The 21,344-nt window shown below is 47.6% G+C and overlaps 2 protein-coding genes across 3 annotated transcripts in view; one reads left to right on the top strand and one right to left on the bottom strand.

Moving 5' to 3' along the window:
• Positions 1–5,334: 5,334 nt before the first annotated feature.
• CENPBD1 (CENPB DNA-binding domains containing 1) lies at positions 5,335–5,900 on the bottom strand (the record flags this gene model as incomplete). Its single annotated transcript, XM_012657177.1, is given in 1 exon segment — positions 5,335–5,900. A coding segment is annotated over 1 exon segment (552 nt), but the record flags the coding sequence as incomplete, so codon positions are not given.
• Positions 5,901–6,661: 761 nt separating this feature from the next.
• Positions 6,662–21,344, top strand: part of LOC105820642 (AFG3-like protein 1) — a 21,829-nt gene continuing 7,146 nt past the window's right edge. Inside the window, exons 1-9 of one of the 2 annotated variants that reach the window (XM_012657174.1) lie at positions 6,662–6,855; positions 10,630–10,717; positions 12,418–12,512; positions 13,346–13,495; positions 15,040–15,108; positions 15,638–15,762; positions 17,264–17,534; positions 20,032–20,169; positions 20,399–20,552. In XM_012657174.1, the coding sequence (XP_012512628.1) occupies positions 6,718–6,855; positions 10,630–10,717; positions 12,418–12,512; positions 13,346–13,495; positions 15,040–15,108; positions 15,638–15,762; positions 17,264–17,534; positions 20,032–20,169; positions 20,399–20,552 (1,228 nt within the window). In that variant the 5' untranslated portion in view covers positions 6,662–6,717. The remainder of the gene's footprint in view (positions 6,856–10,629; positions 10,718–12,417; positions 12,513–13,345; positions 13,496–15,039; positions 15,109–15,637; positions 15,763–17,263; positions 17,535–20,031; positions 20,170–20,398; positions 20,553–21,344) is intronic. The other variant, XM_012657175.1, reaches the window with a different exon arrangement.

The following is a 21,344-nucleotide window of genomic DNA, read 5'->3' as shown; positions in this document are numbered from 1 at the left end:
CAAGTGTGTCCATGCCCAGACGGTGCGCACTACACCTATAAGGTGTGAATATACCCATCCTCTCCTCCCCTCTCCCACCTGCCCAACACCGGATGAATGTTACTACTATATGTGCATATAAGTGTTGATCGGTTAATACTAATTTGATGGTGAGTACATGTGGTGCTTGTTTTTCCATTCTTGTGATACTCATGTTTCTTGATTAATTAGGAGAAGTACATACGCTGGTGTTAGAGCGAGGCCTGAGTCGGCTCCGACACGTGTGGGAAAGTTACACAGTTTCAGCCTGCATTTCTTCTGTGAGATGGGATTACAACATACACCTCGTGGGGTTTTTAGCGTTCCAAGAAGCGTTTAGGGCTGTTCCTGGCAGGCCGGAAATGCTCAGTAAATAGAGCTATGTCTTCTTTATAGAGTCCTCTCGTTGGAAGGGCTGCCTCATTAGCTTAGGCGACGAGAAACTGGCCAGTTATGCAAATCCCAGGAGACTCAGCATAAGTCTTATCCAGCTCCTGGGAGCCTCTGTCAGCTCCATAAGTGAGACCCATGAAAAGGGCCCTCACCGTAGCTCAAGGCATTCCCATTGCCCTTGACTAAGGACAACTAATGGATGTACTTCAGGGGAACCATAAACTCTCCTTCCAGATGAGATTCAAAACTCTGTTTGTGTGCATTTTTCTGCAGAGACATGATCTACGGTTTTGACCAGGATCTCACAGAGGCTATGACCTAGGAAACGCCAGGAATGTGCTGTGGAAGGTGTCTTTATCCATAATCAGGGGGCTGGGCGGGGGCGGGGGCAGGAGGATTCCAGGGCTGTTGTGGGTGGGTGCTGGGACGTCTGAGTACATGCCTCCAGTTAAAAACCACAAGCACTAAAGCTGCACTTTGGATATTAGAGGACACAATCGTTTTTCCCCGTTTAGGTTATGAAATTGTTTTTCTTTTAATATTTTTTATTTTGACAAATTTAGACTTACAGAAAAGTTGCAAAAACATTCCCATTTGCCCATCTCCTCGATTCCCTAAATGTTAACATTTTGCGCCATTTGCTTTATTCTTTCTCTGCACCTACATTTTTTTTCTCAACCATTTGATAGTACGTTGCAGAGACGATCATGTCCTTTGCTTCTAAATACTCGAGTGTGTTCCCGCAAAACAAGGACATCACCTTACATGACCATGGCCACATTTATCAAATAGGCAATTATCAAAATCAGGACAATGACACTGAGAAAATACAAAACCTACAACAAGCCTTGTTCGGATGTCATCGACCTCCTCCCCCTCCCCCCAGACCACACATTACATTCGGTTACCATGTCTCTTTGACCTTTAATATGACGAAACATTGACATTTTTGAAAAGTGCAGGCTATTTTGAAGAATGTCCCTCAGTTTGGGTTTGGTCTCAGATTCAAGCTTTGCACTTTTGGCAGGAATCCATAGCAGTGGTGCTGTGTGTACCAGGAAGCACACAATGTCAGTTTGTCCCACTGTGGGAAATCTGGGTAGGGTGGTGTCTGCCGGGTTTCTCCACTATGAGATTACTATATATTCCTTTGTCATTAGTACGTATCTTGTGGGAAGATACTTTGAGACTATAAATATCCAGTTACTCCTCAAACTTCCACCCCTGATGTTGGTATCCACTGATAATTATCACCTAATTCAGTTATTACAACGATGATTGCCAAACGGTGATTTTCTAATTCCATTGCTGCTTCTGCATCTTTCTATCATACGGAAGAGCTTTCCCTCCTCCCTGTTTATTTACTTATTCACTCAAGGTCCTATTTTACTCAATGGGCTGTAATCCTTGTAATTATTTCAATTCTCAAATTATCCCAGATTTGGCCAGTGGAAGCCCTTTCAGCCTGTCTCCTGTGTCCTCCTGGCATGTGCTTGTCATTCTTTAAACCCTCGCTTACTTTCTTGCACAGCAAGGCGTTCCAGGCTCATCTATACTCTCACAGTCTCAGCCCTGAAATCAGCCGCTTCTCCTAGGAGCCCTGATTCTTTTTATGTATGATGGTATCAGTAACCAAGATGTAGTTGCTGGGTGTGCTTATTGCTACGGTTTCTGGGTTCTTTCCACAGACAGAGCCAGGAAAAAGCACTCCCTACATCTGTATCTATTTCTCTATGATTTGTCTTTCAACATATTAAAAACCATGAGTACACACTCATACTTTCAATTTCAAAACATTTCTATTGGGCTCATTTTGTCTGTTTGTCATATTTGATTCCTTGACAGTGGAAACCTGGCTCCATTATCCACATGTGCTCAGTCCTAGAATAAAGTACATTCAGCATTGCTCATCCATACGTCTGAGAAAGAAGCCCACTAACTGGAGTTAAATATTTGTTTAGAGTTCTTTTTGTCTTTAGCCTGAGGGCATATAGGTAAAACACAGTGTTCAGAACTTACTTGGGTATTTCTCCCCTTTCATTGTGGTTACATTGTTCATTTGAAGCACAGTTCTGTTCGGTTCTGTTCGTATATTCCATTTTATTTCCCTACCCTTGTTCATTTTGTCTGATCCTGATATAGTAACACGGTTACAAAGGTCAGAACATTACAAAAGGTGTACTCAGTCAGGTCTCCATCCCCCCTCCTCCCTGTCCACCCGCCACACCTCCCTAGGTAACCGATCTCTTTATAGTCTCTGGTTTCTCCTTCCTGTGTTTCTTTTTGCACAAACGAGTAAGATACGTGTATATTTTCTATTTCTATTTTCAATTTTCTTCCATAAAAGGTAGCATACTATCTTCTTGCATATTGCTTTTTTCACTTAATACTGTCATATATCCTGGAAACCACATCAGTTCCTAGAGTTCTACCTCATTCTATTATTATTTTCATAATTTACATCTGTATCATATTCCATTGCATGGAGTTACTATTTCTGATTCAACCACTCTTCTATGAATGAATACTCAGGCTGTTTCTGAGCTTTTGCAGTTACAAATAAGGCTGCAGTGAGTAACCTGTGCACATGTGTTATCTTCTGTTGGAGGTGCATCTTCAGGATACAATTCTAAAATCGGATTGCTGAGCCAAATGTATTTTTTGAATTTTTTCTATTTTTTTTGTTTTTTTGAGATGGGGGTCTCACTATATTTCCCAGGGTAGACTGGAACTCCTGGGCTCAAGAGATCCTCCCACTTCAGCCTCCTGAGTAGCTGAGACTAGAGTTGGGGGACATTGGACCTGGCAAATCTATTTTTTGTGTGTCAAATGGCCCTCCATCATGGTTGTACCAATTTGCATTCTCACCAGCAATGGATGAGAGTGTCTGTTACCCCATAGCCTCACCGACAGAACGTGTTCATACTTTTCAATATTCGCAGTGAGAAATGGTATCTGTGTAGTTTTATTTTGCATTTCTATGATTATGAATGAGGTTGAACTTATTTTCATGTTTCAGGATCTCTTTTGTTTATGAATTATGTCTTTAGCCCATTTTTCTATTGGATTTTTGCTATTTTTTCTTCTTAAAGAGCTCTTCACATATCAGGGATATTAGCCTGTTATCTGTGAGATATATTGCACATATTTTCTTTCAGTTTGTAAATTGCTTTTTGACCTTATTTGTGGTGTTTTCTTTCTTATGGAAGAGTTTTGCTTATGTTTTTATATGGTCACATTAATATTTTATTTCGTCTGGATTTGGAGTCATATATATCTCTCCCTGCACCCAGGTTAAAGAGGCATTCACACATGGGTTTTTGCAGTACTTGCATGCTTTCACTTTTTAGATTCCTGATCCATTTGGAGTTTATTCTTGTGTAGGCTATCACAGATCTAACTTTTTCTAATTGTTAACCAGTTGTCCTGCACCATTTTTGAAAAAGTCTATCTGAATCCATTTCTGGACTTTCTATTCTATTCCACAGGACTATTTAATTCTGCCTCACAGATCTGACAGCTACACTGCTTTAATTACAGAGGCTTTTACAGTGTGTTTTAACGTCTGGAAGGGCTAGTCTCCCCTTTGCAATTTTTCTTTTTTAAAAAATGTTTTCCTGGCTATTCTTGCATGTAGTCTTTTTCAAGCACATGCTTAAATAACATTTTGATGACACAAAATTTGATACTGTGAGGTGTCAAAATGGAAATGCCAACAGCAAGGTTTCCAGGGATGTTAAACATCTGGAAGCAGAGAGGCTTGGCTGGGCCTCAACTGTCGAGGTCATCTTGGTGCTTCAGGCTTTAGTTTGATTACTCTTGGTAACACAAACTGAAAAATGACCTAAGATCGTTGCTGGGAGTGCTGCTTTTTCTCATTGTACAATTCCCTGTAGCAGTTTATTGCATCATTGACTGCTCTTGAAACTTTCGGTATCCACTCACCATTAGGGCAGTTACTATAAGGACCTGCAAGCCGGCCTCAAAATGTGAGAATGCTGCTGACGATTTTCCCGTGGTTAGTTGGTGCAGGGCAGGAGGTGCATCTTCACTCTCCTCCTCTCCTGCTGCCTGCTCCTGTCCCAGCTGCATCAGCTCCTGGTTTGACAGATCTTCTTCACGAGACCGCAGCAGCTGGTCCACGTCAGCCTCTACTACCTCTGCCAAGGCCACACGCTTGGCAAGCGTCATAATGTTTTGCGGAAGCTGTGAAATGGTATCTCTCTGGGGAAAACTCTGGAACTGAACACACTCAGGCCAAATCTGCCACACACTGTTCATTATTGCTGGTTTGAGCTCCCCCCAAGCCACCGCAATGTTGTCCATGGCATCCGTGATATTGTAGTTTCTCCAGAACTCCCTGATCATAGCTATATCCTCACCATCTGTTGCTTCTAGGATGTGCTCAGAAGTCCTTTTCAGGTAATGCGCTTTGAAGGTACAGGCTACACCTTGACCCATGGGCTGGATTGAGTCGGCTATGCTGTCATGAAGATATTCTACTCTTCCGTTATCAGAAAGATCACTCAAATTTACTAGGTGGCATGGTGCATTGTCTAGGATGAGCAATGCTTTGTTGGTGAGATGATTTTGGGCACAGTAGTTTTCCTTGGCAGGGCAAAAAAAATATGTGAACCAGTCATGAAAGATGCTTCTGGTTGCCCAAGCCTTTTTGTTTGAGCACCAAATCACAGGCAAATTGGGCTTTGAGAACCCCTTCAGGGCCTTGGGGGTTTCCAAGTGGTATACCAGTAAGGGCTTCAACCTAAAGTCCCCAGCTGCATTGCCACCAAGAAGCAGCATTGAGCGATCTTTGGATGACTTAAACCCTGGCTCAGCTTTCTCTTCCTTGGAAATAAATGTCCCTTTAGGCATTCTCTTCCAATAAAGTCCTGTCTCATCTACATTAAAAACTTGCCGGGGGGTATACTCACCTTCTTCAATGATGCTTTTCAGCACTTTTGGATACTGGTCCTTGTTGTTTCTGGGACCTGTGCTGTTCATCTTGAAGTGGGGCAAACAATGGCACTCCTTGAATCTCACAAACCACCCTTTACCTGCACTAAACCTTTCCGTTTGAGAGCTTTCTCCTTGTTCACGCTGTAAGTCGTCAAACAAACTCTTAGCCTTCTCCTGAATGACAGTGACACCCAAGGGCACATTTCACTGGCTCTGGTCTTCCAGCCACCTGCTCAACAATTGCTCCATGTTCTCCATGACTGCACGTCGACGTCGAGTCAACCGAGAGGCTCTCAAGGAAGTAGCTATTTGTGAACTCGCTTTGATTTTTTCTTTATTATCTCGGATGGTCACCACCGTAGAGACAGCGAGGGCTAAGGCTTTTGTGATTTCACTGACCTTTTCACCTGTTTCAAATCGTCTTAACATTTCTAATTTGATGTCAAGGGTAATTGCTTTCCGTTCCCTTTTGGTACTAGGGGTGACAGTTGCATTTAGGGGCCCTTTCCCAGGCATGTCTGCCTCGAAAATGTAATAAAATCACAGCACCCTCAGGTGCAAGAAGACTGGTTATGCTCCCCTGCAGAACTTGGGAAAGAGAAAACGAGGGGGCAAATAGCGCAGGCCGATGCTCCTAGAGACGTGGAGGGGACACCACAGGCCTGCCCAGCCCCATTGCCCAGGAACGGGCTGGTTCGCTCTCGACTCCAAGGAGGTCCGCGTGGGCCTCGATGGTGTCAAAGTCCAAATTCCTGGACAGCAGAGCCGCAGACAGCAAAAGTGGCGTGAGGTTCTGTGGCTGCAGAGAACCACCAAGTAACCAATCAACCAAACGTCAATCCATAAAAGGGAACAATGCGGCACAACCTCCACCTCATCAGTTCCTTTGTTCACGACCCACATTGGCGCAACAGCCAAACTGGCTGCGGCACACGCAGGGACACCTGTCACGCGGCCGACGTCCGCGGGCGGGGCGGCGCAGCGCGAGCGTTCACTTTTGTGAGTCGCTTCCCATGGAGGACCCCAGAAGTGAGTGTTCTTGGAGATGCCTGACTTAAGAGAAGTCTAAAAGCGCGAGGACACTTCTTAGCGCCGAGCCCGAGTCGGCAGCGGGGGTTTCTGCGCTCAGCGGTCTGGGCAGGGCGAGGCGGCGCTCATGGCGAGCTCCTTGGCTAGTCAGGCGGAATGGTAGACACCTAAGAGAGGTCCCCAGCCGGCGCCGTGGCCATACTGCGCACGCGCGCGGCCTCCCTGAGCCGGCGGCGGGCATGCGGGGGTGCGGTGCCCTATGACCTGTCTGCTGTTGCGCGTGCGCGCGTCGTAGCGGCGCGAGGTGGGGGGCGGGGGATGTCGTACCGGCTAGTGGCAGCTGCCGGAAGTCGGACGGTGACCGGGCCCCTCGCCGTGGTGTGGCGATGTGCCGGTGGCCCGGGAGGCGACAGGACGGCTGGGACCAGCGTGAGGGCCCTTGGCATCGCCCGACGGGTGAGCATGGAGGCGCTGTCTGCCAGTTCCGGGCGCCCGGGCTGTGCGCGACGCCGCGGTGACGCCATCCATCTGCGCCAGCCGGCGCGGGGCAACAGGGGCAGGCCACACCCCGGAGCGGTGGCCGCGGCCCCTGCGGCTCGGCCCGAGTCCCTTGCGATGAGGCCGGCTGCCCCTGGCCGGAACCTCCCGCTCCCTGGCCGCACTCTCTCCGTCCTCCGAGCTCTTCCTCCTCGCCTGCACGCTGCTGCTTCCACCCACTTCTTCCGAAATTCCCGCTGTCTCTCAGATGCCCGCCCCTTTGTCCGTTCCCCTCGGGAAAGTGAACAGCGGCCTCCGACCTCCTTTCTCTCCTCTCCAGAGAGCCACGTTAGCTCTTGAGTCCCGCCCCACCGCGAACCAGCCGTGTTGCTTAGACTGGGAGGCTCAGCGGTATTAACACCTCTGCTTTATCTACCTCACAGAGTTGCTCTGCAAACCAGATATGGCAACAGACGTGAAAGAGTGTTGTGAACTGTTCTTTATTCAACGAACGTTCGTTGAGCCCAGCTCTACCACTCTAATAACAGCTAATACTGTTTGCAGGCTTACGTGCTGAGGGCTTTACAGGGATTATCTCATTTTAGTCTTAAACCAGTCCCGTAGGTATGTATTAGTGTAACCCTACTTTATAGACAAAGAAACGTATGGAATATTCCATGTTTTAAGGTTGTTTTATTTTTGTATTGATACTTCCCAGTGGACAGCGGTCACAGTGAATTTTTTTTCTAATGCACTAATGCAGAAGTTTTGAATTTTGCTCCCAGAAAGGTATCATGGTTTTCCGAGTAGTAAAATAGGAAGAAGGATTCCATGAACTTATTTTCTGTCCTGTCTTCAGGAATGAACTGTCCCCCCTCATCTCCATTCATTTGGGGAACTGCAGGGTAGTTTTGTTTTTAGCAATATCGGTGAAAACAGTCTTTCACCTGTGGTCATGTGGCATGTCAGCATTGCAAAGGGTTGTTCTAGTTAACATGGGTCAAAAGTCAGTAATATACTAACTGTATACATCCTGGTATAGCACAGGTGAGTCCTGAATCGCTAACTGCAGTGGGCCTCCATGTCTTTATGAAGGAAGGAAGTTGGATGATCTTGGGTCCCTTCCTAGACTGAGTCATTCATCCTTATCTCGTTTATTAGGCAAATATCTGTTGGCAGTCTACTGCCACGGAATATCATGGTGAACAAGACAGGCACAGGCTCAGCCCCATGGTCTGCCCTCCTTTGAGGACTTCAGGATTGGTGGGCTGAGGGTGCATGCGAAGGCAGGAGAGGTGGTGGCACTCTGTTTTCTAATTAACCCTAACAGTCAGCACTGCCCAGGGGAAGCTCGTGTTGTGGAGTTTTCCACGTGGTCATCTTTCATTCGATTCGCTACCTACCCTGTCCTTGCTCTTGTCTCACACTTGTGCTCCTAGCGCTTTGGGAGCCCAAAGCGGGACGATTGCTTAAGGCCAGGAGTTTGAGACCAGCCTGAGCAAGAGGAGACCCTGTCTCTACAAAAAATAGAAAAATTATCTGGGTGTTTTGGTACACGCCTGTAGTCCCAGCTACTCAGGAGGCTGAGACAGCAGGGTTGCTAGAGCCCAGGAATTTGAGGTTGCAGTGAGCTATGATAACGCCATCGCACCCTAGCCTGGGCAACAGAGTGAAACCCTGTTTCAAAAAACAAAAAACAAGCAAACAAAAAAACCCCAAAGGAATTGGATGTTTTGGAGGCCTGAAGAGTCATACTTTGTACCTCAAGGGCTGTAGGCTACCTGGGGTCTATTGAGCCCCAGCACAGGATACCCTGTCTTTGTAGTCGTCCTGGAGAAGCCCTGGAAGGTTTGGGTACCAGCATTCTCATCACGCATCTGCAGCTACGTTGTCTTACTTCAGGCACTCACGTTACCTCTTAATTTCTGCTTTTCTGTCTCTGCAGTGGGGGTGATAGCATCTCCTTTTTCAGATGGGCAGTGAGGATTGAATGAGGTGACTGAGAAGCTCCTGGCACCCTCCAGTGCCCAGTAATGACCACCTGCTGTTCTCTGTGTGGATTTCCTGTTGATCCATACCTTGGTCCCAAGCCCCAATCAGGGTAATGCACCTTCATGGCATCTTTTGAGTTTCGTTGTTCAGTCTGTGTCGGGTACCGTGTCTCGTTGGTGCTGGGATGACTTGCTGCAGCAGATTGATTCATTCCCGGTGCAGAAGCCCTCATTAACCCTACGGCCTTTACTTGTGTGGTGTGGTGTCATCACCATTACTGCCAGCATCTCCTTTCTGAGCTTCTTTGTTTGGATTTTTCCCTAATTTTCATGTCTTTTTCATAGCACGTCTTAATTTTCAGTCTATAGTGGCCTTTCATATGGAAATTTGAATAATTTAGTTGATTAGCAAGTTACTAACTGGGAAATGAACTTATTTTGGGGTAATAGCCTACAATAATTTTTGGGGTAAGAGCCTGCCTCACCCTGAATGTTGATGCTGCTAAAATAACGTAGGTGTTGTCAACTGTGTCAACTGAGTCTGATTTCATGACAACAAAATACTGAGGACGATCCAAATTCTTTGGTTATGTTGGGATTTTTGTAGAATACAATTAGCAATAGGTTCTTGAGTGTGCTTAGTTGTTTTTTAAGTATGTTGCAATAGTTTTTGTTTAATGGCTTTAGACTTACAATAGTGAAAAATACAAATTGTTTCTAGTCCTGTCCTTAACTAATGTGTTAGTTATTGTTAGCAGCTTATGGTAAAAACTGATATTTTCCTCCTTGAGGACTGAAGAAAATACAGGAAGGTCTGGAAAATTGTTTGCCTTCTTGGTCTGACAAAAGCATTAACCTCTTGCTGGGCACAGTGATGTGGGCCTATAGTCCCAGCTACTTGGGAGGCTGAGGCAGGAGCATCAGTTGAGCCCAGGAGTTTGAGGCTGTAGTGTACTATGATCACACCTGTAAATAGCCACTGTACTCCAACCTGTGCAGGACAGTGAGACCTCATCTTTTTTAAAAAAAAAAAAAATCAACTTCTTGGCTGATCAAAGATGAGTCATAGTATATTTCAGTATTTTCATTTAACACAATCTTAGATTTTAGTCTTACGTTTGTTTTTGAAGTTGTAATATTTTAAGTTACTAAAATTGCCTCAGTTACTAAGTCATGGTTAGTTTTTTTGTTTTGGGGGGTCTTTTTTTTTTTTGAGACAGAGTCTCACTCTGTTGCCCGGGCTAGAGTGCCGTGGCGTCAGCCTAGCTCACAGCAACCTCAAACTCCTGGGCTCAAGTGATCCTCCTGCCTCAGCCTCCCGAGTAGCTGGGACTACAGGCATGCGCCACCATGCCCGACTAATTTTTTCTATATATTTTTAGTTGTCCAATTAATTTCTTTCCATTTTTAGTAGAGATGGGGTCTTGCTCTTGCTTAGGCTGGTTTCGAACTCCTGAGCTCAAACAATCAGTCCGCCTCGGCCTCCCAGAGAGCTGGGATTACAGGCGTGAGCCACTGCGCCTGGTCCGTTTCTGGGGGTCTTTTTGCTTGCTGTAGCTATAAAAATTCTTTTTGCATTTATGCAGTGAATTTGTTCCTGTTTATCCTATTTGAATCATACTTTTAATAGTATATTTAAGCAGGTGAATAAAGGGAGCAAGCTTCTATCTCAGCCTGCATCCTGCCTCTTCCAGCCCTTCCTGAGAAAATGCTGCATTGTATTGCAGAAGCAGCTAGTAAAGGAATCCTGTCTCTGTTTCAGTGCCTCCAGGTGATCCGCTCTCAGCAGCTGGCTCTGCAGGGGAGACCTGTGTCATTTTCCCAGCGGCTGTGTTCAAAACCACCCAAAGGTACCTGTCTTTCTTCTACCATCATTAGCAGCAAGAGGTTTACGGGAACTGTGTCTCCCACAGTGATTATCCAGGGGACGAGGAGCAGGAGAACTCAGGCTGCCCCGTCCTCCCCTGTGCTGGCTTCCATATTGAGCCACATGACAGCAGCTTCTCCATGCCTTTACTGTTTTTTATATCTTAGTAAAGCTGGTGAAAGAGAAACTCCTTTAGAAGCAGATTTCTAGGTGAATCTTTTGGAAGGTGTGGGAACAAATTTTTGTTTCTGCATATCTGACTCTGAGGACCAGCCAAGCCTCATGTTTGGAAAGTAAAACAGAGATGATGTGCAGACTATAGTTAGCCTAGAGCACATTTGTCTGCTTAGAGCCCTTGAGAGCAGGCTGTGGGCCTATGTTTAGTGCCACAGGGACAGTGCTCACAGAGACCACTGGAGACCCCGTGTCTCACAGAGGAGAAGATGTGCCCCAGCATTAGGGTGTAGGGGTGCGTGTTGATTGTATCAAGCAAGAAGAAAGACAGGAGAGAAAACTGAGTTCTCTCCTACTTCCTCTGTCCTGATTTGACATTATGATTGTTTTTCTGAGTGTGCTTCTTTCTCCTAAAGTACTAGAACCTCATCATTTTGTCCCTAAGGGTTTGAGAAGTACTTTAAGAGGGGTACAAGAAACAGACTCAAAAAATCAGTTGGTCCAAAAAAAGATAAAAGGGCCAATTTGACAAATTAGACTGTCAGGTTTTACATTTGAGTATTTTTAAAACATTCACTAGTTTTGGGGTTAATCTCCTTGGGAAGTAACAGCACGTGGGTCTGTGAGTGTGTGATGTTGATGTTCTCTTCCCTTGTGTGGGGGCATCACCCACGTCACTCTGTTCCTTGCCTTTCTCTCTCAGCATCTTCTCACCTTGTTTGGACCCTCAGCCTTGACAAATCATCTTTTAAATTATATCATGGTTTGGTGATGTGGATTGGGTTTGGGAATTGGTGAAGTCAGTGTTATTCGATGTGTTTCTCCTGTGAAATGTTTCCTGCTCGGGTGCCTGTGATCATGGAATAGGAAACGTAGGAGTGCGTGAGGACGTACCTTGCTACACATGGAATGTTTCTGTAAAGACTCATGCTTTGTCCTAAAATTCGTGCACATTTTTACTTTATTTTATAATATGATTTTTTTCATTCCTGGGGTCATTCCTTGGCCTTGTCCATGTTGTCATGGTATTATTTTGGGGTCACAGGAAGAGGCTAATGGGACTCCACTTTGATATCACAGTCCATAGGTCACAACTGTACACAAGGGGCAAGATTTTCCGAGGAGGGGTGGACTCTGCTTAGAGCAGGTGACGAGCATTATGGTTCTCTTAAGAAGGGGGACACCTGTACCAGCCTGCCTCACCATTTTCTTTCCTTCCTGCTTGCTTTCCTTTCCGTAATTCCAGCCAATGTTGGGACTGTCAGCCAAAAGAATTGTTGCCATCGAAGCTCAGGCTTGAAGCCAGCAAGGTGAAATTTGAGGGACTTTAGATGTATCTAAAGCTACTCCTTGACAATAGTTTCTTCCTCTTCCTGTTCCCTGTTTATTTCCAGAAGGCATCGGTGTTATTAAAATTATATGTCGTAAGTGTTTTCTATTCTCTTAATCTTCTTTCTCTGGAAAATCATATGTAATTGTTTTCTAAAGTCAGTCTTTGTTTTCTCTTAGAAACTGGTGACCTCAAGAATGCCGGGCCTAGAGGAGATGGAGGCAGGAGAGGAGGGAAGCAGGGAGGCTCTGCCTGGTGGACACGGATACGAAAGGTTTGTGTGGGTCTGAGGCCCAGACCCAGACCCTGCCCCTTCCCCAGCAGATGCAGTCACTGCAGAGCCCAGGGTTTGTGTGATCTTTGTCTTAGTCCATCCTGCTGCCATCACAGAATACCGGAGACTGGGTAATTTATAAACAGGATAAATTTATTGCTTACCATCCTGGAGGCTAGAAAGTCCAAGATCCAGGTGCTGACAAGTTTGGTGTCTGGTGAGGGCCTGATTTCTGCTTCCGGGGTGGTGCCTTGAATGCTGCCTCCTCCAGAGGGGACGAATGCTGCGTCCGCCTCACAGGGTGGAAGGGATGAACTTTCTCCCTCAAGCCCTTGTGTAAGGGCACGAATCTCATTCACGAGGGCTCTGCCTAACCGCTTTCCAAGGGCCTTCACCTTGGGGGCTGTGTTCTAACGTATACACTTTGGAGGGACACATAACATTCAAACCCATAGCAATCTTTCCGCTTGCTAAGTTGAAGAATTAGTTCAAAGATTCAAAGAAATTAACTTCTAAAAATGCGTTGTGATTTCTATCTAAATTTTGAATGACCCAGATAAGAAGTAACTCCAAAAAGGCTGGCTCCAAAGGCAGCACTCTCCTTGGGTTTTTGCTTCTCCCGAGGTGTCTTTTGGTATGTCTTACACAGCTCGTGAAGGTCTTTCCTCAACAGAGCAGTGGTTTTGGCTTCACTACACACGAGGCCATGTCACGTAGAATCAGGAGGGAAGGTTTGGAGAGCTTTTCTAATAACATCTGAAAAAGGAAATAGCCATTTTCATGAAGAAACTGCCCTCATTTAACTGGAAAACATGTTATCTTTTCTTTCACAGGGGGAGTTCCCCTGGAACAACAAGGATTTCCGCAATCTGGCCGTTTTGGGGGCAGGCGTTGCCATGGGATTTTTCTACTTCTATTTTCGAGATCCTGGAAAGGAAATCACTTGGAAGCACTTTGTACAGTATTACCTGGCCAGAGGTCTGGTGAGGGCAATTTATGGTCTGTCTACCAGGAAGGAGGGTGGTGTACCCCTGCACGTGATCCGTGATACCCTGGAGAGGTTGGGAGTGCCGAGGCCTTGGTCGAGAATTCGCGTGTGATGGATATCTCGAGCGGTCTCACCCTTGGGGCTTAGACAAAACAGGATTTTACTTTTCCAATAACTACTCTAACAGAATGGTGTTACACTCACTTTCTTGCTGAGTGGAGATTTCCTTAATGTAATTGCCTGACTTTATCTTTTTTTAGGTTTGGCTTCTAAGAGTTCTATTTGTCCGTTTATCTTTAAATGTCAGTCTCATAACTGATTGAGATCTTTTCTCTCCCCTTAGTGTGCCGCTGGCCCTGCTGCCTGTCTGTGTCTGTGCAGAGACACCACTTGTCCTGCACAGGGCGTGAGTTTGTCAGGGTGCTGAGGTCAAGCGAAGTGCTGCTTCAGCGTGAACTTACACAAGGGCGGCTGCCTGGCTTCACTGCTGCCCTCAGAGATGTTTGCTAAACGATACACTGTTAATAGCTGAGCTTTTTTCTGTTGAAACTCCTTTCCTGTCAAGGTTTGTGGCCAAGGTGTTCTGTCTGGTCACAGGGCACGTGCCTGTTTTCAGAGAGGCCCTTGACGATGATGCTGCCTACAGGAGTGTTTGTGGGAGGAAGGGGGGAGCTGCAGCCCAGCCCCTCCCTGCCGTGGACCTGCCACCTCCAGGTGTAGCTGTAAGGAGCAGTGGGACAGGTGTGTCAGCCCAGGATGTCTTTCTGTCCATGGATTCTGGACAGATTCTAGAGCTTCTGAGAAGTCCTTCCCAAGTGTCTGACATGCTGGCGGTGACAAGGTCGTGTTGTGGTCGGGAGGCATCTCAGTAATAGACACATCCACTTTGGTCACGTAACCCTAAGTCTTCACTTAGTTTCCAGAAGAAGTTGTGTTGGTGTAGTGGTTTCAGATTCTGTGGAGAGCCAAGAGAGCACCAGTGTTTTCCTTGCACATGATGCAGCGGCGTACCCTCCCCTCAAGTTGTGCTTTTTCCACATTGCTTCTCGGGGGGCCGTGTTCGCCTGCTGGACACCCGTGTGTAGTGGTGCTGGCAGCTTGTGGGTGTTCGGGCCTGCGTTTTCATTCCTGTTGGCACCATTATCTTGTGGTACCTGCAGCTGGGCGGACAAGATGTTTCTGAATCCACTCTGTATTTAAGACGTCACTGTATCATTTATAAGACTTTTATTTGTATTCTTTTTGGATTTTTAAGCCAGTCTGGGATCTTGGTGCTCAGATGTATGAACTTTTAATTCCGCTTCTGGAATTGGTTTCTGTTTATTAAGATAGAAATAGATTTGTACTCCAGGTTTAAAACGTCCAAGTTAATCAGGAGACAACGCTTGGATCTGTCCTGCCGAGTGTGCGCAGTCTCTCGGATACAGCTGGAGGCTGTGTCTGCACTGTGGAATGTGTCTGAGGACCAGGCCCGTGATTTGCTGTTGAACATCCTGCCCACTCCCTCAGCCGTTCTGATTGTTTTTCTCTTTCTCCCAGGTGGACCGTCTGGAAGTCGTGAACAAACAATTTGTACGTGTTATTCCTGCCCCTGGGACGTCTTCTGAGGTGAGGGATGGGTTTAAGCCTGAATGTTCAGACAGGTTTTTTAAATGTGAAGTGTGATTTTCTGTTTTTTCAGTAACATGCCTGAATTAGCATCCAGCAACAACCCGTTAATGTGGTGGTTGTCTCACTGACATGTATCACTAACACAGTCTTCTAGTAGGATGGGAGCCCATGTAAGACCATAACTGTGATTCACATTTGACAAGTGATGTGTGAGAACCACTTGCCACGGTTTAAGAGAAGAGAAGAATAAAAAGACAAAAGGACTAAGGCAAACTTCAGCAGTTGCACTTTCATCTAGAACTTGAAGTCTTAAGTTTAGGGGGGCCAGAACCGAAGGGTCATCTGCTGTTAGCATAGTTTCCTTTGAAGCTAGCCTCAGGGTGGGACTTGTCCGTGTGTTGGAGCTTAGGGATAGGAGAAGAGGTGTGGCTGGAAGAGGAGCAGGAGGAGGACTGCAGGCTGTGGCGAGACGCATGGCTGGGTGGGTCTCAGTGACGCAGCCTGAATCTGCTCTTGATCTCTGCAGAGGTTCGTGTGGTTTAACATCGGCAGTGTTGAGACCTTTGAGCGAAACCTGGAGTCTGCTCAGTGGGAGTTGGGGATTGAGCCCAGCCACCAGGCAACAGTGGTCTACACCACCGAGAGCGACGGGTGAGTCAGGGGATGTGGGTGATGCCGTCTCATCTGGGGCCTTGGGTCTGAACACAAAACAAAAATTCAGTGTTTAACCTATTTTCAGATGTGGTTCTCTCCAGTATGTTACAGGCATCTGCTATTATTTACAATGTCTACGGTAAAAAAAAAAAAAAAAAAATATATATATATATATATATATTTGTTAGCTCTGCTTTTATTGCGAAGAGAATTGAAACAGGGAAATATTTAGCTAGGGAGCCTTCAAAAAGTGTTGCACGGGTGTTGATATCATCACCGTAGCGCAAATTCCCTGAGCCTTGTAGGAAGCCTTCCAAAATTTGGACCCACAACAGAATCCCTGTGAGAGTCCTTTCAAAATGCACCACCACCCCCTCCGTCCCCCACTCCTGTTGAACTGGAATGTCCAGAGGTGGGGCCCGAGCACCTGTGACTTCCCCCGTCTCCCTGGCGCTGGAGGTCCCCTCTCACAGCCCTGCAGTTCCTGACTGTAGCACCTGACACGGGCTCAGGCCTTACTTCCCCATGCTTGAATCCCCCCCACACGGTATGTTTTTAAAGTGATCATGCACATAAGACGAGGGCAAATAGCAGAGTAAATACAGTCTGTACATCGCAGGACCTAGCACAGAAGTCGGTGTTGCTGAGCCTGGATCCTGCTCTCATGTTTACTTCCTGGGGATGTGACTTCTTGTCTTCTCGGGCCCTGCCCCTCCGAATTCGAAGCTAAATCAGGAGAGAATACAAGCTCAGTGTCAGCTGCAGCCAGGAGGAGCGTAAAGAAGTGGGAAAGCAGTGATTTAGGTGGTTTCTTTAACTTCTAGACATGCATTTAAGGGTGGAGTGGAGGTTGCAGTGGGGATGAGAGAAGGTGAGGTAGGTAGAATTCTGGAGTTTAATTCTCAGAATCCTAGTACTGGGGCCTGAAGTGCCTACAGGTTGCTACTGGAGCTCCTGAGTGTCACCTGGGTGCTGTTTATTGCTGACTTGGGCTTTGTTTTCACTTTTGAGTTGCCAGGAATACTGGTTGTATGTTGGCCTGCGTTATGGGAATTGAGGGTTTGATCTGGGGCTGAAAGTGACTCGAGCCCATTGGGGGAATGGGATAGTCTCATGTCACTGGAGGGCAAGAGAAAAGATAAAATATAGGTAGAACAGGAAGGCGTTTTGTGTCTTCCTGAGATAAAACAGGCCCTGTCAGCCCAGCTGTGAGGAGGCCACGCTGGGCCCGCTGGAGCACTGCGGAGTCAGCCGCCTTCCCCTCCCCATCAAGCCAAGCACAGGGAAAGTCAGGGAGACAGAAATGCCTGGGACCAGAGCCCTCAGTACTGGGGAGGCCAAATGCTTGACAGACTTTGGCACATTTAAAAAAAAGAAACTGCTCCCTTTTGTGTAGCAAAATAAAGTTGTAGAGCAGTCTGCTCTTCTTGGCCTGAAGGTGATATTTCTGACCTTTCTCCTGAGTGACTGTGACCAGTGGTTTTCTTGGCTTTTCCAGCTCTTTCTTGCGAAGCCTGGTGCCCACGCTTATCCTGGTTGGCATTCTCTTCTATGCTGTGAGGAGGGGCCCCATGGGAGCCAGGCGCAGTGGGCGAGGAGGGGGCCTCTTCAGTGTTGGTGAGACAACAGCCAAGATCTTAAAGAACAACATCGACGTGCGATTTGCAGATGTAGCTGGTTGTGAAGAAGCTAAATTGGAAATTATGGAGTTTGTGAATTTCCTGAAAAATCCCAAGCAATATCAGGACTTAGGAGCCAAAATTCCAAAGGTATTGATTCCAGAAAACGTGGTAACACTCTGAGCCCTAAATCAAAGCCAGAGATTGCTATGGTTCAGAGTTGACGGATACTTGACAACTTAATTTGTTGTGATGGTTTTGCATTTTACTAATCACAGCAGGGAATGGAAATAGCATTTGCAGAGTAGAATGGTAAAAATCCTTATCTGATGGACTTAAGACCACAGTGAGTTAATGTTTTTGGTTTTTTTCTTGAAACAGGGTCTTGCTCTGTTGCTGGGGCTGGAGTGCAGTGGCATTATCATAGCTCACTGCAGCCTCAAACTCCTGGGCTCAAGTGATCCTCCTGCCTCAGCCTCCCGAGTAGCTGGGACTACAGGCGTGCACCACCACACCTGGCTAATTTTTTTATTTTTTTGTAGAGATGGGGTCTCGCTCTTGCTCAGGATGGTCTCAACCTCCTGAGTTCAAGCAATCCTCCCACTGCAGCCTCCCAGAGTGCTAGGATTACAGGCACAAGCCACTGCACCCGGCCCCTAGTTTATATAATATTAAATTACGTAATTAAAATAAGTACAACTCGAATAGACAGGTTTGGGATCAGATATAGCTGCTGCTTGGTAGCCCCAGGACCCAGCTGGTAGGACAGGAGAGTGCTGCGTCTTGGGATGGGTGTGGCTTGGGGTGCCCCACAGAGGAAGCAGAGCTGTGGGGATTGAGCTTCTGGGTGAACAGAGGGCAAGTTTATCTCTTGGTTCCTCTGTGGGGTCATGGACGCTTTGAGGGCCTGACAGAAGCCCTGGATTCTTTTCCCAGAAATACTTACATCCACACAAAGGTAATTGACAGCCCCTTCAGGTCATCTCTGGGCTTCGGACCAGGCTGAGGACCCCTTGTGTAGCTGGTCCTTGGAGGACACCCAGAGCCCTGTAGCAGCCTTGTGTCCCCCCAGCTCCTCTTCACAAGGTGGGCACCACTGCACAGTTTATTTTGAGCAACAACAAAAAATGAACCACCGTGAGCCCAGGGGTTAGGTCCGGGAGGTGACGTGCCTGTTTCAGACTCTGGCGCGTGTGGAAGTGCAGAGCCGTCTGCTCCAGGTCGGAGCTCGGCTGCAGCAAGCCCAGCTGCCACTCACCTCTGTTCACAGGCCGACGCTGCACTGGGCACTTCCATTTGCTTTTCAGAATTTCTTTCAGGTGCTTGTATTACCTGGAGAAAATCTGTATAATAGAGGGAGGGGATGGAGCAGTCAGGTACGGAGAAAGGCCTCTCCCTGGAGTATTAGTCCCCCTCCCCAGCCAGGCACGGGCTCTGTAGTGGGCTCCATGCTGTGCTGTGGGTGTCAGGAAACAGTGAGTGGGCTCAGGGCCCACCTGGCTTTCCATCTTCTCTTGGATATGAAGTGTGATGATTTCCTAGAATCACCACTCCCTCCTCTGTGACTCTCTCATGAAGAACTGGCTGTGAGGGGTCAGCACGGGTGTATTTCACACAGCACGTGGGTGGGACCCAGTGTGTTGTTGGTGAGTCCGGCCCCCTCCTGCCCTCTGGAATGTTCTCATGCTGGCAAGGGATGGCTCCTGAAACTGTCGTAACTACGGAGTGTGAAGACTGTTCACAACTGTGGGCTGAGGTGTCATGCCCACCTCCGTGCCGTGCAATGGCGGGTGCTCTGAGGCCATATGCAAAGGGCGTGGCTCCAACGCCTCTGTGTGGGCTTCAGTTTTGTGCCCCCCTTATGTGAGTATTTTGTTTTTAAACACTTAAAAAAACCACTTTATGATCTCCTTTGAGATAATCAGATATTAACCTACACCCGACACTAGGAATGGAGTAATCCAAGCCCCCCCTTTAAATCTTTTAATTTTCAGGCATAATGATATGCATAGAATGGAAATAGAGCTGTGTTACAAGGGTGTGCACAGGTGATTTTAAACCTTAAGCCAGTGTAGAAGAAGCAGGTCACAGAAGAGAAAGCAGGTACGGTGGACACGAGCAGGTGCCCAGTCTTAACGACCAAAGAAGCAAATCTTGAAAATGAGATGGCGTTTCCGTCCTTCAGACTGGCAAGGTTGCAAAGCTTGGCAGAACTCACCGTGGCCAAAAATTTGGAGAGGTGGGCTGAGGTTCATTCCTAGTGGGAGTGTGAATTGGTACCACTGTTTTGGAGAACGGTTTGATTATAATCACTGAATAAATGTACAGAGCCTTTGATCCAGGAGTCTGCCCCAGGAGTTTTTCCTACAGAAATGACCTCATTTTGAACGGGGATGTGAAGGACTGTCATTATGTCTATAATGTTTGACCTTTTTGTGGTGAGCATGCATGAATTTTATAAGCAGAAAAGATCTTTTAAAAACCTCAGGCTGTAAGAGTGGTGTGTTTGATGTGATTCTTGTTAGTCAATCCCAGAAGTCTGTTTGAGAGAGCAAATTCCTAGTCGACTTCAAGTAGAAAACAGCACTCCTTCCTCCCGGTACCATCTGCTCCCCTCGAAGAACCCCGTGTCCCCCTTCTGTTTCAGGGAGCCATGCTCACCGGCCCTCCTGGGACTGGCAAGACACTGCTCGCCAAAGCGACTGCTGGGGAGGCCAGTGTGCCCTTCATCACCGTGAACGGGTCTGAGTTCCTGGAGATGTTTGTTGGTGTTGGGCCAGCAAGGGTAGGTGAACGGGAGGCTGCTGCCGGCGGCCGTGGCGTGCCTGTCCCTAGCCAGAACTGGTCGCTTGTGCCACTCAGGCCTGGTGTGGGGCCCTCTGTGGGCGCGTGTGTGAGGGGCTGCTGTGCCCAGGCGGAACAAGGCAGAGTTCAGAGGAGAGGGTGCAGAGTGGGCTGTCACCCTTGTCTTTATTCTGGCAGCAAAATAGACTCTACGTGGACTCCTGTTGCAGGTTCGTGACATGTTTGCAATGGCCCGAAAGAACGCTCCTTGTATCTTATTCATCGATGAGATTGACGCGGTCGGCAGGAAGCGGGGCCGAGGGCACTTCGGGGGCCAGAGCGAGCAGGAGAACACCCTGAACCAGTTGCTCGTGGAGATGGACGGTGAGGGATGCTGCCCGCAGCCCCTGGTGCGGCACCACCTGCGGGTGCCCAGGAGCTGTCTGGACTCTCGTGCAGCCTTTTTTCTGCAGCCACACTCCCTGGAGAGCATCCCTGGCTATGCTGTTTTTAAGGAAGGCTGCCTTCAGGCAGACACATGCAGACAGCTGTGTTAGAGTCGGTATCCCCAGGTATCCACGAAAGGTGGGGCAGATGCACTCACCTGCCGTCACCTGGGGTGTGGAGATACCTGCTTCTCTGGGGAGGTGGACCAAGTAGTTGCGCATGGGGTGCTGAGGGCCGAGCCTTGTCCTGCTGCTCCCCCCTCACCCAGGCTCGCACAGGTGCCCAGACCTGCTTCCTCCCAAAGTGATTCTAGTTAAGGTGTGGTCCATGGCCTGTCAGCCCTGCTGAAACTTCACGGGACATGTCTAGGCATCTGTGTCTAGGCACCAGTCTTTGAATTGGGAAAAGCTTTCACTAGAACTTGGGCAGATTTTATCTGCACTTTGGCTGTAGGGCTTTGTTAGGGTCCCTAAGACCACCGGATTCAGTGATTTGCTAGCAGGCGTCCCAGGACAGTGTGTAGTTGTGCTCACAGCTGTGATTGTTACCGTGAAAGGACACAGCAAAATCAGCCCAGGGAGAAGGGAGTGGGGAGAAGTCTGGACCAGACCAGGCGCAGTGTTCAGAGCCCTCCCCCAGGAGAGCCACACGGGACGTACTTGTGACAGCACGTGCCGACCAGGGAGCTGGTGAGACACCGTTCCCCAGGTCTTCACTGGCGGCTGGTCA

This window comes from Propithecus coquereli, unplaced genomic scaffold, assembly GCF_000956105.1.
Source record: "Propithecus coquereli isolate 6110/MARCELLA unplaced genomic scaffold, Pcoq_1.0 Scaffold531, whole genome shotgun sequence".
Taxonomy (NCBI): Eukaryota; Metazoa; Chordata; class Mammalia; order Primates; family Indriidae; genus Propithecus; species Propithecus coquereli.
This window is presented reverse-complemented; position numbering and strand designations above follow the sequence as displayed.